At 44.2% G+C, this 15824-nt stretch overlaps 1 protein-coding gene across 1 annotated transcript in view; it reads right to left on the bottom strand.

The window, feature by feature from the left end:
- LOC122803146 overlaps nucleotides 1-15824 on the bottom strand; it is a 351321-nt gene that overhangs the window by 121568 nt on the left and 213929 nt on the right. The window contains exon 2 of the mRNA XM_044072766.1: nucleotides 1728-2033. Coding sequence (XP_043928701.1) covers nucleotides 1728-2033 — 306 coding nt within the window. The remainder of the gene's footprint in view (nucleotides 1-1727; nucleotides 2034-15824) is intronic.

The raw sequence follows: 15824 nt of genomic DNA, 5'->3' as shown, positions 1-15824 counted from the left end.
AACATTACAGTGAAAGCAAAATATCACAAATAATATCCGGACTAAATGGTATGAAAACTCCTTCACTGCAGAAGGTTTAACGTATTACACAGTGAAGATGCTAGCTTTGCTGGGTCTTTCTTAAAGTTTTTTACAGAAATTGTTTGTCTGTATGATGTTTTTACCCTTTGTTTTATGGGAAAACATTAACATTTTGAAATCAAAATATTTACTTACCTACATTTACAGAGAGTTGGACCTTTTCTCTGCAGGGCATAAGTTAACTCTCAATCCTGAGTTTCACTAACGGGGTAATACTGTGTACTGACATGCCATATATATGCAGTAAATGCATGTTATATTAGTTACTTTGATTTCAACATTTTAAAGATTCAGCAGTTTGACATTTCAAAAGTTTTATAGTTAGTCAGCATACCATTGTTCTGTAAGTTGTCAAGCACTACAAGTATAAATATGTGTGTGTGTGTGTGTGTGTGTGTGTGTGTGTGTGTGTGTGTGTGTGTGTGTGTGTGTGTGTGTGTGTGTGTATTTTACCAACTTCTGTTAAATAGAGGAGCCTGACACTGACCCAATCTGACAAATGTAATGGAACAGAAACATGAGCTAGAAAAACAATGCAAAACAAAGATTAACAACAGAAATATAACAAAATGCTGAGTCTATTCAGAAAATTAGTGAAACACAAGGACAGTGAAGTTAATGTCTGGCCTATATTGGCTGCTCCAGGTTCATATTACATCACTGAATTGTTAAAAGTTTGAAGATCAAACCCATATAATCAAACTTTTAACAATTCAAAAAGCTAAAAAAAAAAAATAATTAACACAAAAAAAACCTACCTGACCATTTTAAGCAAGGGGCAAGCCTGCCTGAACCCCCCACACCCCCTGCTCTTTAAATATAACAATTCCGAGATCGCACTACAGTGCAGGAAAGGGAAAACATTCCATTCTGCACTGTACGGAGATCTCTTTTGAAATGTTCAAACTGTTAAAAGTTCGATCATAGGGGTTCGACCATATGACGTTCGAACTTTTAAAAATTTGATAACGTAATATGAACCTGGCTGCACCCTACCCAAAGGTATGACAATCTCTTACTCCAATGCTACAAACCATGACAAAGAATGAATAGGCAGAACACTGCAATAAATCACACGTCAATAAGGGACAGTCTCAGCTCTATATGCAGTTAGATTTAATTCTACCCTGCAAGTCTTTATATGGGGTAATGGAGCAGAAATTATTTTTCTTCTTCTTTCGGCTTTTCCCGGTTAGGGGTCACCACAGCGGACCACCTGTCCGCTCATGATTGGCAGTGGAGTTCTACAGTGTCGAGTTGCCAGCCCGGTACCCAACCTTCCACAGAAGGCACACACATGCACACACTCACACCTAGGGCCAATTTAGAGTGTCCAGTTCACCTACAGCATGTCTTTGGGATGTGGGAGGAAACCGGAGCACCCGGAGGAAACTCACGCGACCACAGGGAGGACATGCAGACTCCGCACAGAAGGCACCCCAGCCAAGAATCGAACCGGAGAACCTCTTGCTGTGAGGTGGCAACGCTAACTGTTGCACCACCATGGCTGCCTGGGTAATGGAGCAGAAATACCCCTTCTAAAAATGCTTACAGACTATAACAGTGTTTTATATAAATTTCTTATAAATCTTCTTTGTAAGTGATCCTAAAATCATGTAAATACAAAATACTTTAAAATTACTTACAATGCACATGAACAGCAATCTCTCTCGGAAAAATAACACCATTGTCGTCAATAAGTTCACATCTGTAGGTCCCACCATCTTTTAGTTGCACACCAAAAATATTCATTTCTCCAGTCTCAGTATTTAGTTGAGTTCGATCTTTGAATTGATTAAAGAACGTAACTTTTCCATTTATGTTCCATTCAGCCACCTTGTTACTGTTAAGTGTCCATGTAATCTCCTTTACGTTATTTACATTTTCTTTCCAGTCTGGTTTAAGTGAAATATTACCTCCCTCCAGAATTTCAATCTGCTTGCACAATAAATCTAAAAAAAAAAAAAAAAAGTGAAAGTGCAGTTCTCAGTCACTCAAAGTGCAATTATCATATATTAGTGTCAATCAAAACAACTCCTTTTTTCAACATTTATTGCTACTAGAACGTAATGCCATTCCAGAGTACTAAAAAGTGTCAGCTGTAGGGCTGCATGAACCCCATGGGGTTCAACCAAATAGATAATCTGAGTCACACCCTTGAAAGTTCTTCAAGCATCTTCAGCATTTAATCACCCAATGTCAGACTGTTTTTTTGCAAAACTTTACAATGTTTCACCCAATATAAATTAACAGACAACAGCTCAAGAAGCCTGCATCTACCCACCCACAGCTATGCCCAAAGTCATCTATAAAGGGATCATAACCCCACCAGAAACTGTAACCGTAAGATAAACTTTAACCTAAACCAGAACCCAGCCTTGACACTAAATTCTAATGTTAGCACTATGGTTGAAATGGGTCTCAGTCTTTGAACTAAAAACTAGAAATAAGTTTACAGTTAATACAACAGTATTACATCCCACACAAAACCCTAACCATTAAGATTAGCGTTAGGAGTAAGATTATGTCAGTAAGACAAAACCACAAACCTGCCTTTGTTTTTTGTTAATAGAAACATCACCCTGTACACCAGCAGTCCAAATTTTCCCAGACGGTTTTATTAATAAAATTAGAAATGTCTGCACAAAGTATTATATTTCCAATCAGAACTATAATAATACTTCCCAATTACCAAAAAAGATAAACTTTTCTCAGCATGTGTACCAAACAGCAACCACAAAAAAAATACTGATGTTAAAATACAAAACTCGGTTTAGTGCTTTCACCCATTCAAGACTTCATACTTGTTCTGATGAACCCCAGGATTCAGCAAGCTCTACACGCCATGCAGGAATAGTGCTGGAGCTGCTGGAGGCAATATGGCCACTGTGCGATCCAGGAATAAGCTCCTGGGACATGCAAGAGCACTCCTGCACTATTCCTGCATGGACAAAGCTCCTGTATGCAAATTACCCCATTTGCAGGTGAAAACCATGTAAATGAGGTGAATCTGCAATCCAGGAAGCTGGCAGCTGGCCATGCAGGACTAGTGTAGTCTGCAGAAATGTACTTGGTTAGTAACAGAGTACATTTCTGCAAACTACAAAACAGAGCCATGACAGCTCCAAATAAAGGGTGCATATTATGTGGAAAGCATGCCAATGGCCAAATATATGGCCATTGGCATGGAAAACAGTTTCAAAAATAAAAAAAAAATAACTTTTATCTTTTTTTTAGCCAATTTTGGCTGTTTAAGCTTAGGACAGTGGCGCGCAAACAGGATCGGGATGAAAATTTTAAAAAACTTGAAATAAGCATTCTGTCCATATTCACAATTTAGCCATTATACTCAAAGGCAGGCAGAAGACAACATGGCCAGTGAATAGTGGTTGCTAAGGGGGAAGGCTCAGTGTGGGACTTGTAACTAGGCATTAGCAGGCAATCCTATGCAAATGAGGGGGTATGATACTGAATCCCAGATTCCCCCTCAAGGCAAGCCTGCAATCAACCGTGTCAGTGCAGGAAGGCCATGGTGCAAGCCTAAGAGCTAGCTGACATCATAGAGGGGTGTGTCAGGCATACTGTAAGTTTACTGGAGCCCCGTGGCATGAGGTTGCCCTTAACTTAGCAGAGCTAAGCAAGGGGGTGTGTCTGAGGCTGCCAAGCACTCTTTACATTGCCTAAATGGGTGTGCGTGCCTCGCACAGTGTTTTAAAGGAAAAAAAAAAGTAAACCAGGAAATAGCAGCTCTGTGCACATCTGAGCACTGTGTTTGTGCGGCGCACCCCTGGACTTAAACAGAAAGGCAATGGGAAGGAAAATAGCAGTAGGAAGGTAATCGAGAACTAGCACAGCTGGTAGGTAAAATGTATCAGAATGAGCAATTACACAGGAAGCAGCCCAGCCCAGCACACCACTATAAACTATGCAAACACCTTACCCTCTGTTTTTTCCTACAAACTCTACACCACCGGTGTACACAAGTGGGGAAATTATATCAAACAAAACCAACAAAATAATAGGGGCTGTAGGAGCTATCATAAATCAACATGTGGAAGAGGCTGAGGGTGGTGATAATGATAATGCTGACGGCCAACCCACAGTGAGGAGAAGGAAAAGTGTGTACAGACCCAGGGTAACCTACCAGGGGCTACATGAGATGGAGATAGTGGAGCGCTACAAGTTGGACAGGGACCTCCTACAGCAAATTGTTAAGCTATGCCGGCCACACCTCACACACAGAACCAACAGAAGAGAACCCATCCCAGTGGATACCAAGGTATGTGTAGGCCTAAGAATACTAGCCACAGGTACCTTCCAAAGGCCAACTGGGGATATCATGGGGATCTCACAAGCATCAGCTTCCAGGGTACTCCACCAGTTCCTGGATGCCATGTCAACACATGCCGGTGAGCACGTATATTTCCACAACACCTGTGAGGCATTGGCCAGAAATATGCATCTCCTCCACCAAATAGCAGAATACCCTGAGGTAGTGGGTGCTATAGACTGTACACACATACACATTAAAATACCACCCGGTGAGCAGGGTAGGGTCTACATCAACCTCAAGGGCTTCCCCTCCATCAACTGCCAGGTTGTGTGCGATGCCCAGGCCATTATAATGAATGTGTGTGCTGGCTGTCCTAGAAGCTATCACGACTCCCACATTTGGCATCTGACGCAGCTGTACTAGAGATTTGCCAATGGGGCATCCCTTACGGTCACCTAGTGGGGAATGCTGGTTATGCACTGGAGCCATGGCTGAGAAAACCCATCAGAAATGCACACACACACACACACACACACACACACGAACAAGAACTCCATAATCAGACACACGCACCGACCAGAATCATAGTAGAGTGTGGGTTTGGGATGCTAAAGTCACGGTTCCAGTGCCTGGACACATCTGGTGGAGCTTTGTAGTACTCACCAGCTACATGTACCCAAATTGTCATCATACGTACCATGCTACACAACATGATCCTGTGGAAACAGCTGCAGCAGGAACAACACGGGGCAGGGCCACACATCCCCCCCACCATTGCCAAGGCCTGCACAGGCACAGAATGACTCCGAGGAGGAACAACCTGAGCCTGACCCAGTAGGCAGAAGGAGACATGCCCAGTATGCCCAGGCCATGGCAAAGAGGCAATGCATAGCACATACACTGACACAGTAGGAACCCAGGGAATGACACCTCTCTCTGATTCGCACATACAGTAAAAGGGATGCCAAACATGACACTACCTGTGCTTAACCATGTATAGGGAGTGTACTATGTGCATCAGACATAATCAGCCCTCCAGCACCATCCTCAATACTGGCACAGTCACAAGGTAAGTCACTCTTCCTACCAATTGCCGACTAGAGTAGCATGTGTTGTTACTTGTATCTATGGTATGGCTGTGAGCAAGCAAGGGAATCGGGTGGCTGAATGGGATGCCAGCAGATAGTAGACACCTATAGTGGCAGTATGAGATCTGCAACAAATACTGGCGTCACCACAGTAGCCAGCACTAGACAAGGTGACAAAACTCACTGCAGGAAATGTGCTGGACCACATGTGTGTCCATAGGACACACACATGCCCGTCAGGGAGTCTCACATACCCAACAACAGTCTCAGCCAGCAGGACAGGTGTAGACACACACAAACAAAGGCTGTGCTAAGGCCTCTGATTGATGGCTATGGAGAACCCCCCCCCAGACCTACATAGACATACTATAACAGGTCAGGCAGTGGGATGTTCGTTCTGAAGGGTAAGAAGTCAGAAACTGAAATGTAGGTCAATCAAACTTAAGACCTGTAGTACACTTCTATACCTCTAGTCAGCATAATAGGTTAGAATACAGAATGAAATGGAGCACCTGAAATACCAGTACAGTTATGCTAAATGTGTACAAGTGTCAGGTGTGCCCCCCCCAATCCTACGTAGAAATGTAGTAACAGTCAGGTGTACCCCCCCAATCATGTGTAGAAATGTAGTAACAGTCAGGTGTGCCCCCCACAATCCTATGTAGAAATGTAGTAACAGTCAGATGTGCCCCCCCAATCCTATGTAGAAATGTAGTAACATGCATGTGTTGGTATAATAACAGTGGATCACAGATTACCTGAGCTGGCCAAGGTAGCAGGATAGATTGTAGCATGTGTACAATATGCAGGGCTGTGTGTGTTAGGTTGGTTTGTGTGTAATAGATTGTGTGAGAGTGGTCAGTATGTATGCATGGTGAAGTTTGTCCTGGTGGCCATTGGCCAGTACTGACGATGACTGGGCCAAGTTCTCACAACTGCAGTGCCAAAAACAAAGCTTCCCAGCAAAACGCATTCCAGCAATAAGCCATAGTAATTGTTTAGAAGTAATATGTCACCATCCGAAAGAGGGACATCGCATAAATGTGGGCGCAGACATACAAGCAGTACACAGGGGGAAGTACCCCAGACAGACAGTGTATAATATGTAACTGTCAAATGGACACACCCTTGGAATTATACATAGTGGTTAGCAGCACATTTGGGCTTGTAGTAGGGAATACCGATGTCATCTGGCCAAACACTGGCAGACCACAAATGTCATAGGTATGAAGTATTGAGAAACAGCTTATGTCCCTGCACAAGCCAGCATAAGTGGAATGCCGCATGCATATCTGTGAGTCAGATGCAAGTAGTGTCCATAGCACACATGCATCCAGCTCACCCCACCACCACCCACAGGTACATTTCCGGTCTTATCCCTGCTGTACAATATGACCCCCACCTCTGTATGGCAATAGCTAAAGAATGCAGCATGCAGGACAGGTGTTCCATGCAGGTGTGTCCCTAGCTGTAAGCAGCACCCTGCCATCATTCACACCACAGGATCAACAATGAAAGAAAGTATTGGCATGAACACCTTGCACACCTACCCTGTTACCCCAGGGGAATACAGTGCAGTGCAGTCTGGGACTGTAGGAGTGGCACAATGCAACGGCCTGCTACAGCTGGTCTGCATCACTACCAGATGGCCTACAGTCCTCTGCCAAAGGCCAGTGTCTCACCCATACTGCCAATGTATGTTATGTCATGGACTCCCAAATAACAACATAACACAGTCCACAGAACCCAAATGCAAGGCCATGTGGACAAATCTCAGTGACATGTCCACCATGCCCTATTGCATGAACGTGTGGACCAACACCAAATTACTGCTGGGATGAGGTGATAACTATAGGGAACATATCAGATAATGTTTGCATAATGTATGGAAGATGATACAATAATGTGGGGGGGTAGGAGCATGGATGGCATGGAGTGTGTGAAGTCTGAATCTCAGCCGTGTGCACATTCTGTCCCTCGCTGCAAACACAAGAATGGGTAGCTACAAACCTGCTCGTAAACCACAATGTGAAGGGGTAATGTCCAAAATTATGACCCCTGACTCAGGGTAACCTGTGTGAATCTATACAGCTATGAGGTATGGCCATAGCAGGATATGGCCATACTGTCACGTCGATGGATGTACAAGCATGGGATCCTCAGTCACCACTGTACCAAGGTGCTGAACCATTTACACAGACCCAGCAGCAAGTGTCTGCAACTTCCCCTCCAGAAGGGCATGCTTGTGCAAGAATATGTAGGCTGCTGACCACGATACTGGACGCAGCTGCATTCATTCTGTGTTCCCCAGGACATCACTGCAAGCAAATATGCATACCTGGCAGTACTTGATGACATAAAACATCAAAGTGTAAAACAGTACATATGTTTGAATATCTCTGCCAACACCAGAACCATGTAGCAGATGCAGCACAGACACAATTATCTACAGTAAACCACTATCTTTTGCCCATTTCGACCCCATATTGTCAACCGATCTACAGATATCCTGCAGAAACAGTTTGCTAGCTGTAGGTGTAGAACACAAAAGTCTGCACTGGAGTACAATATACTTGGAATGGATTCACACATTCAATACAGAAGGTCATACTGGGCATGCTCACACACACAGAGAAATGAAGCCCATGTCTGGCAACACCAGTGGACCATACATAACTGACAGTCGCAGATGTTAGTACAATCACTTCTTAGTACACACCAGTCACACATTGGATAGAAATACACACATATATCCAAGGACAACACACTATAATAGGCCAAAAATAAACATATGTAGATGTGTGGAAGAGAGTGACAGTGACAAAGAGCTTCCCATCGTAAGGCCTGTCCCACCCAGCACATATCCAATTGACTAAAACCACATGATGTACAAATGTCAATCACAGTAGACATTTGCCTCTGGTATCCCTCAGCACTATAGTTTCTGTGGTGCTTGTGCTAACTGTGTAACATGACTGTACAAGTCAGTAGTCATCTAGCAGTTGTATACACGTATCTGTGGAATACAAACCTGTGTGTGCCTGAGTGTTGTGTGTCTGCCTCTAGATGAATGGGTTATAGCCCATGCACACAAATTGCACTCCCCATAGCCCTAATATGGCAAGCCTGCTAATGTCTTCACTTTGAAATACACCTTTGGGGAAGTAGTAGCCCAGAAATCTCCATGGTGCAGCCTATAACTGCATAATGCTGTAGTGTGATGTATTAGGTAGGTAGGAATTCTAATCCCAAACTTGGCAACTGTGTGCGTTTGTCTGTGTAGGGATTAATGCTTTTTAAGCCAGTCATACTCACTACAATTTCAAACACCCTACTTTGGCAAGGCTGCTATTGTCATTCACTTTGAAATACACCTTTGGGGAAGCCCAGTAATCTCCGGGGCGTGTCCTATAACTGTATAATGCTGTAGTGCGAAACATGTTAGGTAGGAGTTCTATTCCCAGACATGACAAGTGTAAACATTTGTGTGTGTGTGTTTGTTTGTCTGTGTAGGGATCAATGCTTTTTAGGCTACTCACTCTCTACAATTGCAAATACCCTACTTTGGCAGGTCTGCTGATGTCATTCACTTTGAAATACACCTTTGGGGAAAGAATAGTCTAGTACTCTCCGTGGCACATCCTATAACTGAGTAATACTGTAGTGTGATAACCTAGCTAGATGGGAGTACTTTTCCCAGACATGGCAAATGTAAAAGTGTGTGTTTGTCTGTCTAGAGATCAATGCTTTTTAGGCCACTCACACTCACTACAATTTCAAATGTCCTACTTTGGCAGGGTTGCTGATGTCATTCATTTTGAAATACACCTTTGGGGAAGGAGAAGCCCAGTAATCTCTGTTGTGCGTCCTAGAACTGTGTAATGCTGTGGTGTGAGAAACTAGCTAGATAGGAGTTCTATTCCCACACATGGCAAGTGTAAAAGTTTGTGTGTGTAGGGATCAATGTTTTTTAGGCCACTCACACTCACTACAATTTCAAATGCCCTACTTTGGCAGGGCTGCTGATGTCATTCACTTTGAAATACACCTTTGGGGAAGGAGCAGCACAGTAATCTCCATGGTGTGTCCTATAACTGAGTAATGCTGTATGTGATATACTACTTAGGTAGGAGTTCTATTCCCAGACATGGTAACTGTGAAACTGCGCACGCGTGTGTGTGTGTGTGTGTGTGTGTGTGTGTGTGTGTGTGTGTGTGTGTGTGTGTGTGTGTGTAGGGATCAATGTTTTTTGGGCCATTCACAGTCACTACGCACACCTAAAAATGGAGAACATTGATAACTGTGTAGTAACAGAGACCTGATCCAAGCCTCCAGAGAATACCCCTGCAATACACCAGGTACAGCTCTCACCACAACTGTTGGCCACCAAACCAGGACTAAAACAATAAAGGTGGAGGTGTCCATATTCACCAAGGATATTAACACCACCAGGCTAATTGCCCAACAGAATGTGTCTGAAATAACCCTGGTGCAACTAACAGTAGGTTAGACTGCATTCCAAATTGTATAGCTTGCAGATCCCCCACTATGTCCCATGATACCCATTACAGCTTTTGAAACATACTGTGAAATATTATGATACAAGCAAACACCCTAACACTGGGTGACTTACACTACCCTGCCATTAACTGGGAAAACTACTTGTGTACCAACATGTGTGCCTAATGGTTCTTGGAAGTCATAATTCTCAATGCTGTGGATCAAGTAATCTATAGTCTCATCAGAGGCTCAAATATCCCAGACCTGGTCATTACCAACATGTGAAGTCAATGGTCCACACCTATGGTCACCCCATCAGTGGTCAGGTCTGCCCATGAGCTAACCACCCTTAACATCAACATCCCTCTCCCAGACCCCAGTACGGAAACCTCTGTAACACATATCTCCAAAGCCAATGTCATGCTACACATGTCAGACATGACTAACGTCATGACACCCATGCAGATGGGAACTGAAAGGACGACTGCTGAATCATACATGAAGGCAGTGTATGAGCACATCCACTTGTGCATGAATCATGCCATCCAATATAGAACCAAGACGCTCCTCACCAAGAAAAGGAAGCCAATGGGGTGGCCCCCTGCTATAAACATGCTGTACAACTAAAGGAGGAAACTGTTGCAGAAACGGGGGAATTTCCAGGATGCAAAATACTACCTAACCAGCTACAGTAAGAAGCAGAGATCCCTCATAACATCCACCAAAGCTAGTTACGAACATAATGTAACCAAAGATGCCAAAGACAACTTTAAGCCGTTCCACAGCTATGTGAGGAATCTAAATGGCAATACTCAGAACTGCTCTGAGCTACAACAGGATGATATTAAATATACTGCTCCCAGGGATATTGCCAATATGCTGGCAGATTGATTTACTGCCAACTGCACTCCCCTCCCAACCCCCAAAGGGCCCATCTCAACATGGAAAGATTGCCATATTCCAGTAATAATGGCCAAACAGGTTAAAACCACACTCTCCAGAGCTATGACAACAGCAGCCATGGGACCAGTCAACATCCCAAGCTGTGTACTACATGAGCTACAAACTGAACTGGCACCTCACCAACGTGCCATGTCTAATCATAGCCACACCTCAGGCTTCTTCCCCACTGCGTGGCTCACAGCTACAGTTATCCCAGTCTAGAAGGGGGATCCAACCTTGGATCCTGGGAACTACAGCCCCAGCAGTATGACGTGCCTGATCTGCAAGGCCATGGAATGTATTATCATGGAAATTAAAACAAAGATATTGGCAACCTGCAAACACTGGACCCTAACCAGGTTGGGTTTGTGAAGGGCCAATCATGTCATCTCAACCTGAATGACAACTGTGAATCCATCTCCAGAGCTGTGAATGAGGCTAAGGTGGTTCACACAGCCTATCCGGACCTCACCAAGGCCTTCAACATCATCCCCCAGTCTGGAATCATAGATAAATGTATCAAGCTGGCCATTAATCCCTATGTCACGTGATGAACTGCCAACTGCTGTACTGACAGAACCCACTCTGTAAATGCAGGTGACACCAACCCAAGCCCCAGACAAGTGACAGTTGGAGTGCCTTAGGGTACAGACCTGGCACCACTCGTTTGGCATCTACTGCTCTGAAGTACAGTCCAACAGTAAGGGACACTGGCAAACAAAGGTCACAGATGACTGCACATTGGGAGCCTATATTGAATCCACACATGATGTGAATATTCTACAGAAGGGCCTTACAGAAAGACATGCTTGGTGCCTGAGCCATAGCTTCAAGATCAATGCCAAGAAATATGTAGTTATCCCCACTGGGAATGGACATGTACCTGTAAAGTACCACACAGGTGGCAGTACACTACACCTAAAGTGTGATAACAGACATAGGGACGCAGGTGGACAGCGGTCTCACCTTTGATAACCACATAACCACAACAGTCAGGAAACCCACCTATGTGGCACACCTCCCACTAAGGGCTTTACTTCCCGGAAAAGGAGGCCATTGTCCCACTGTAGTCATCTCTCAGTAGACCCAGTATAGACTACAATGGCCCGTTGCATATGTATCTCAGAAGATATCTGCAACAACTAGAGAGGCTGCAGACATACCACACAAAATGAATCAGAGGCCTAAACCAGAGTGCCGTATGCTGACTGTCTGAAAATCATCCAGCTATACTCTGTCATGTACTGTGTTCTCAGAGGCGATCTCTGCTTAACATACCATGCCATGTCAAACCCACAGCTGTTGGACATGCTACACTTAAAGAATTCCAAGCCCTCACAGCCACATTCACCAGGGATCCAAATCTTGTCATCACAATGAACAATACATGCTGGAGGGATGTGTTCCTGACCCAGAGACTCCCCAGACTCTGGAACAGATTGCCCATACATGTCAAGCAGAGTGTTTCTTTGGCCCTCTTCAAAAGGAATCTAGAAGATTGGATGGGAGATAGGAAATTTACCTCAGGAATCATGTCAGCTGCCCTGCTAGACAGGGGTGCAGGGAAGCAAATATTGTGGGAAGTCATAGCCAGGGAATTGTCATGTCTAGGCACGTTTAGGCCCTAGGGCCGATAGCCTAGTATCAAAGTATGACCCTGTGAACCTATGAACTACACTTTCCATTGTCCAACCTTGGTAAGGTTGCTGATGTCATTCACTTTGAAATACACCTTTGGGGAAGAAGCAGATCAGTAAACTCCATGGTGCGTCCTATAACTGCATAATGCTGTAGTGTGATATACTATTTAGGTAGGAGTTCTATTCCCAGACATGGCAAGTGTGGATGTGCATTTGTCTGTGTAGAGAGCAATGTGTTTGAGGCCATTCACAGTCACTACAAACTCCATTGCCCTTCTTTGGCAAGCCTGCTGATGTCATTCACTTTGAAATACACCTTTGGGGAAGCCCAGTAATCTCCATGGTGCGTGCTATAATGCGTAATACTGCAGTGTGAGGTACTAGTTAGGCAAGAGTTCTAATACCAGACATGGCAACTGTGAGACTTGGTGTGTGTGTGTGTGTGTGTGTGTATTTGTCACTCGTATCCTGTGTGAAGGTGGCTGTGAGTGTGTAACAATTGGACTCATGGAGAATGTTTTGCAAATTTCTTATATGGTGGACCTATTATATGCCACAATGTCCACCTTACAGGGATGACAGATGTCAAATAGCAGGGAGGCTGGGGTAGACAATCCATAACCTTACATGTGACAACAAGGCCTGGCAAACAATTTAGGCAACCCTTGTATTACCCAGAGAACACTCTCAACCCAAGTCTCATACACAAACATACTCAGCTAGGCAACAACCACTATGTTGGTAGTTCCATGCATATTGCTTACAGATAGTAACCATGGTATGACTGTAGTGGACTACAGAGGGCATGGCATCCTGCCCCATCCCTACAATAGGGACATAATTAAATACAGTGCTCCTTCACCATATTCCCCACTGGATGCTTGCAACAACTGTACTGCCAGCAAATGTAACCCACAAAGGACATACCGTGCCTTATACATATGCCCCGTATGGACAGATGCCACTGACACCAGGGAATAGCTGTATCATGCTGTCAATGTAGGTACAGAGTCAACCACCGCCAGTTTTCACCACATGAGGCCAGGAATGGCACTTCTGATGATAACAATCTGTGTACACAACATGCCCCAGACACCCCAGGTACACTTCCACATGTCACAGAACATGCATGTGGGATGTGGGCACATCCCAGACACTGTCCATGTCATGGACTATAGAACACATACATGGCAAGCATTGCATAGCACTGGCCACCCACAATAGTAACCCAGATGACTGGATGGTGAATATAATACCCACCTGTGTGGTCCAAACTAGACACTACACCCCTGGCCACACAGCAGACCATTGTCATGTGGCCTGATGCCAAGATATACCATTTACCTTGCCTTGTACAGCCTTCTGGTACAGTCAACCACTAAATACTTGTGAAGTAATGCACCTATGCATGTCAGTACTGGCATGTGTGTGTGTGTGTGTGTGTGTGTGTGTGTGTGTGTGTGGAGTATAATAATTTGGACACCATTCACACTCACTACACCTCCTATTGGCCTACTGAAGCATGACTCGTGATGTCAGACACCCTGGCATACCCTTTGCCCATATATCATCTTGATAACCCCTGTGGTGCATGTGATACCTGCGTTTTACTGAATTATGGCAAACTAGCTAGTTAAGAAGTCTAAGCCTGACCCTGCCAACTGTGATAATGTGTGTGAGTCCCTGAGAGAGTGTGGCCGTGTCAACCTTGACACCTGTTAATGTGGACAGGCACATGTACTACACCTACCTTACCCCTCCTTGATCACTGGTGTAGATGTCACAAACCATTGAATATACCTTTGGACACTACCCCAACATATAAGCTCTGTGGTGCATGCAATAACTGCATAGACATGTAATAGCAATACATAGTCAGTCAGGGGGTTGAAACCCCATACTGGTAAGTGTGTGATACAACCATGCTTAGGTTTTACTCTCCCATCCCCTACCTGTCTTACTTTGTCTCTGTCTTTCTCACTCCCTCTCTGGTGGATGTTGAGAAGTACACCTGCTTTGCTTAGACAGCAGCTTGTGTTTTGTAAGGGATGTTCATGATCAGCTGATGGCCCCTGCATGAATTGCAGTCCCCCACTAGCTGATTGAATGTGGTACTGCTGAGGTAACATTCCCATAGCCAGTTGCATGGAAACACACTCCTATAACTAGGAACATCATCTGGATGTTGGCTCTTTTCATTCACTGTGAGCAGGACTTCATGTCAGTGTTTGGCAAATAGCAGCACAGATGGTAGTGGGATATACCTCTAACAACATACACTGTGGAGACAGGCCAATAAACAGGAGGGGGATGACATGATTACAGAATGTAAGTGTTGCTCTTCTGCCTTTGGAGTAATGTTGATTTAACAAGGTTTATGTGGAAATGGTTGGTCTACATGATTTAATACCTGTCATGACAGTGTTATGTAATTGAGGAAACACCCACCTGTAGGGTTATATGCAGACTGCCCAGTGTTTGGAGTCTTATGCGTCACTTCTTACTCAGAGTTCACCTATCTTTAGAACTGCAGAAGCATAGTCTGAGGATTGCAGTCAGTACATGGTGACAGCAATGAGAGTTAATGACTTTGTATCCCTTATAGGACATAGGTCACAACAAACCCTGTTACAACAGTAAATGTATGAGGGTATCACAGCAACATTCCAATATTGGCCCAGTGTTTGTGGCTCCAACCACAAGTCTGTCAACCTTTGTACATATGTCATGCAGTAAGAGGTGCACATGTTCTGTACACTATTAAGCATTGACATCATACCTGATAACAAGCCAGTCAAATATCAGACTGCTAGACATGTTATGTATACTAGAGGTTATTTCTGAAGACATAACCTGGTCATTCTGTGGTTGTGTGTACAGTGGTGGGGTCTGTGTGCTTATGGTGATTGTCAACAGTATGTGTATTGAGAATACGTACTTTGGCCTGTGTACAGATTGTGGTAGATATCATTGTTCTTGGTCCTGTTCTATCTGATGTTACATGCTGCTCCAGTGTATGGCACCCTATCGGCTCACATGTTTGTATGGCCACATGTGTCCCAAACCACAGACAGGCATTGGACAGCATTGTGTTGTGACCCAATATATGCAGGGTTAGTGTGTGAGTGGCACATATTAGGATGGTGTTGATCAAACAGTCCATGCAGTGTAATATTAAGCTTGCATACCATATGTGGCTGTATTCACATTGGTTGTGGGTATGCACTTTCACACAGGTGTCTGTTACTCTATGCTGTGACATGCCTGTAGAGCCTGCTCTATTTGCAGGTACATGTGTAT

This window comes from Protopterus annectens, chromosome 5.part1 (assembly GCF_019279795.1).
Source record: "Protopterus annectens isolate FY-2018-M chromosome 5.part1, PAN1.0, whole genome shotgun sequence".
Classification (NCBI taxonomy): Eukaryota; Metazoa; Chordata; order Ceratodontiformes; family Protopteridae; genus Protopterus; species Protopterus annectens.
Note: the sequence above shows the minus strand (reverse complement) of the source record. Positions and strands in the feature narration are given on the sequence as shown.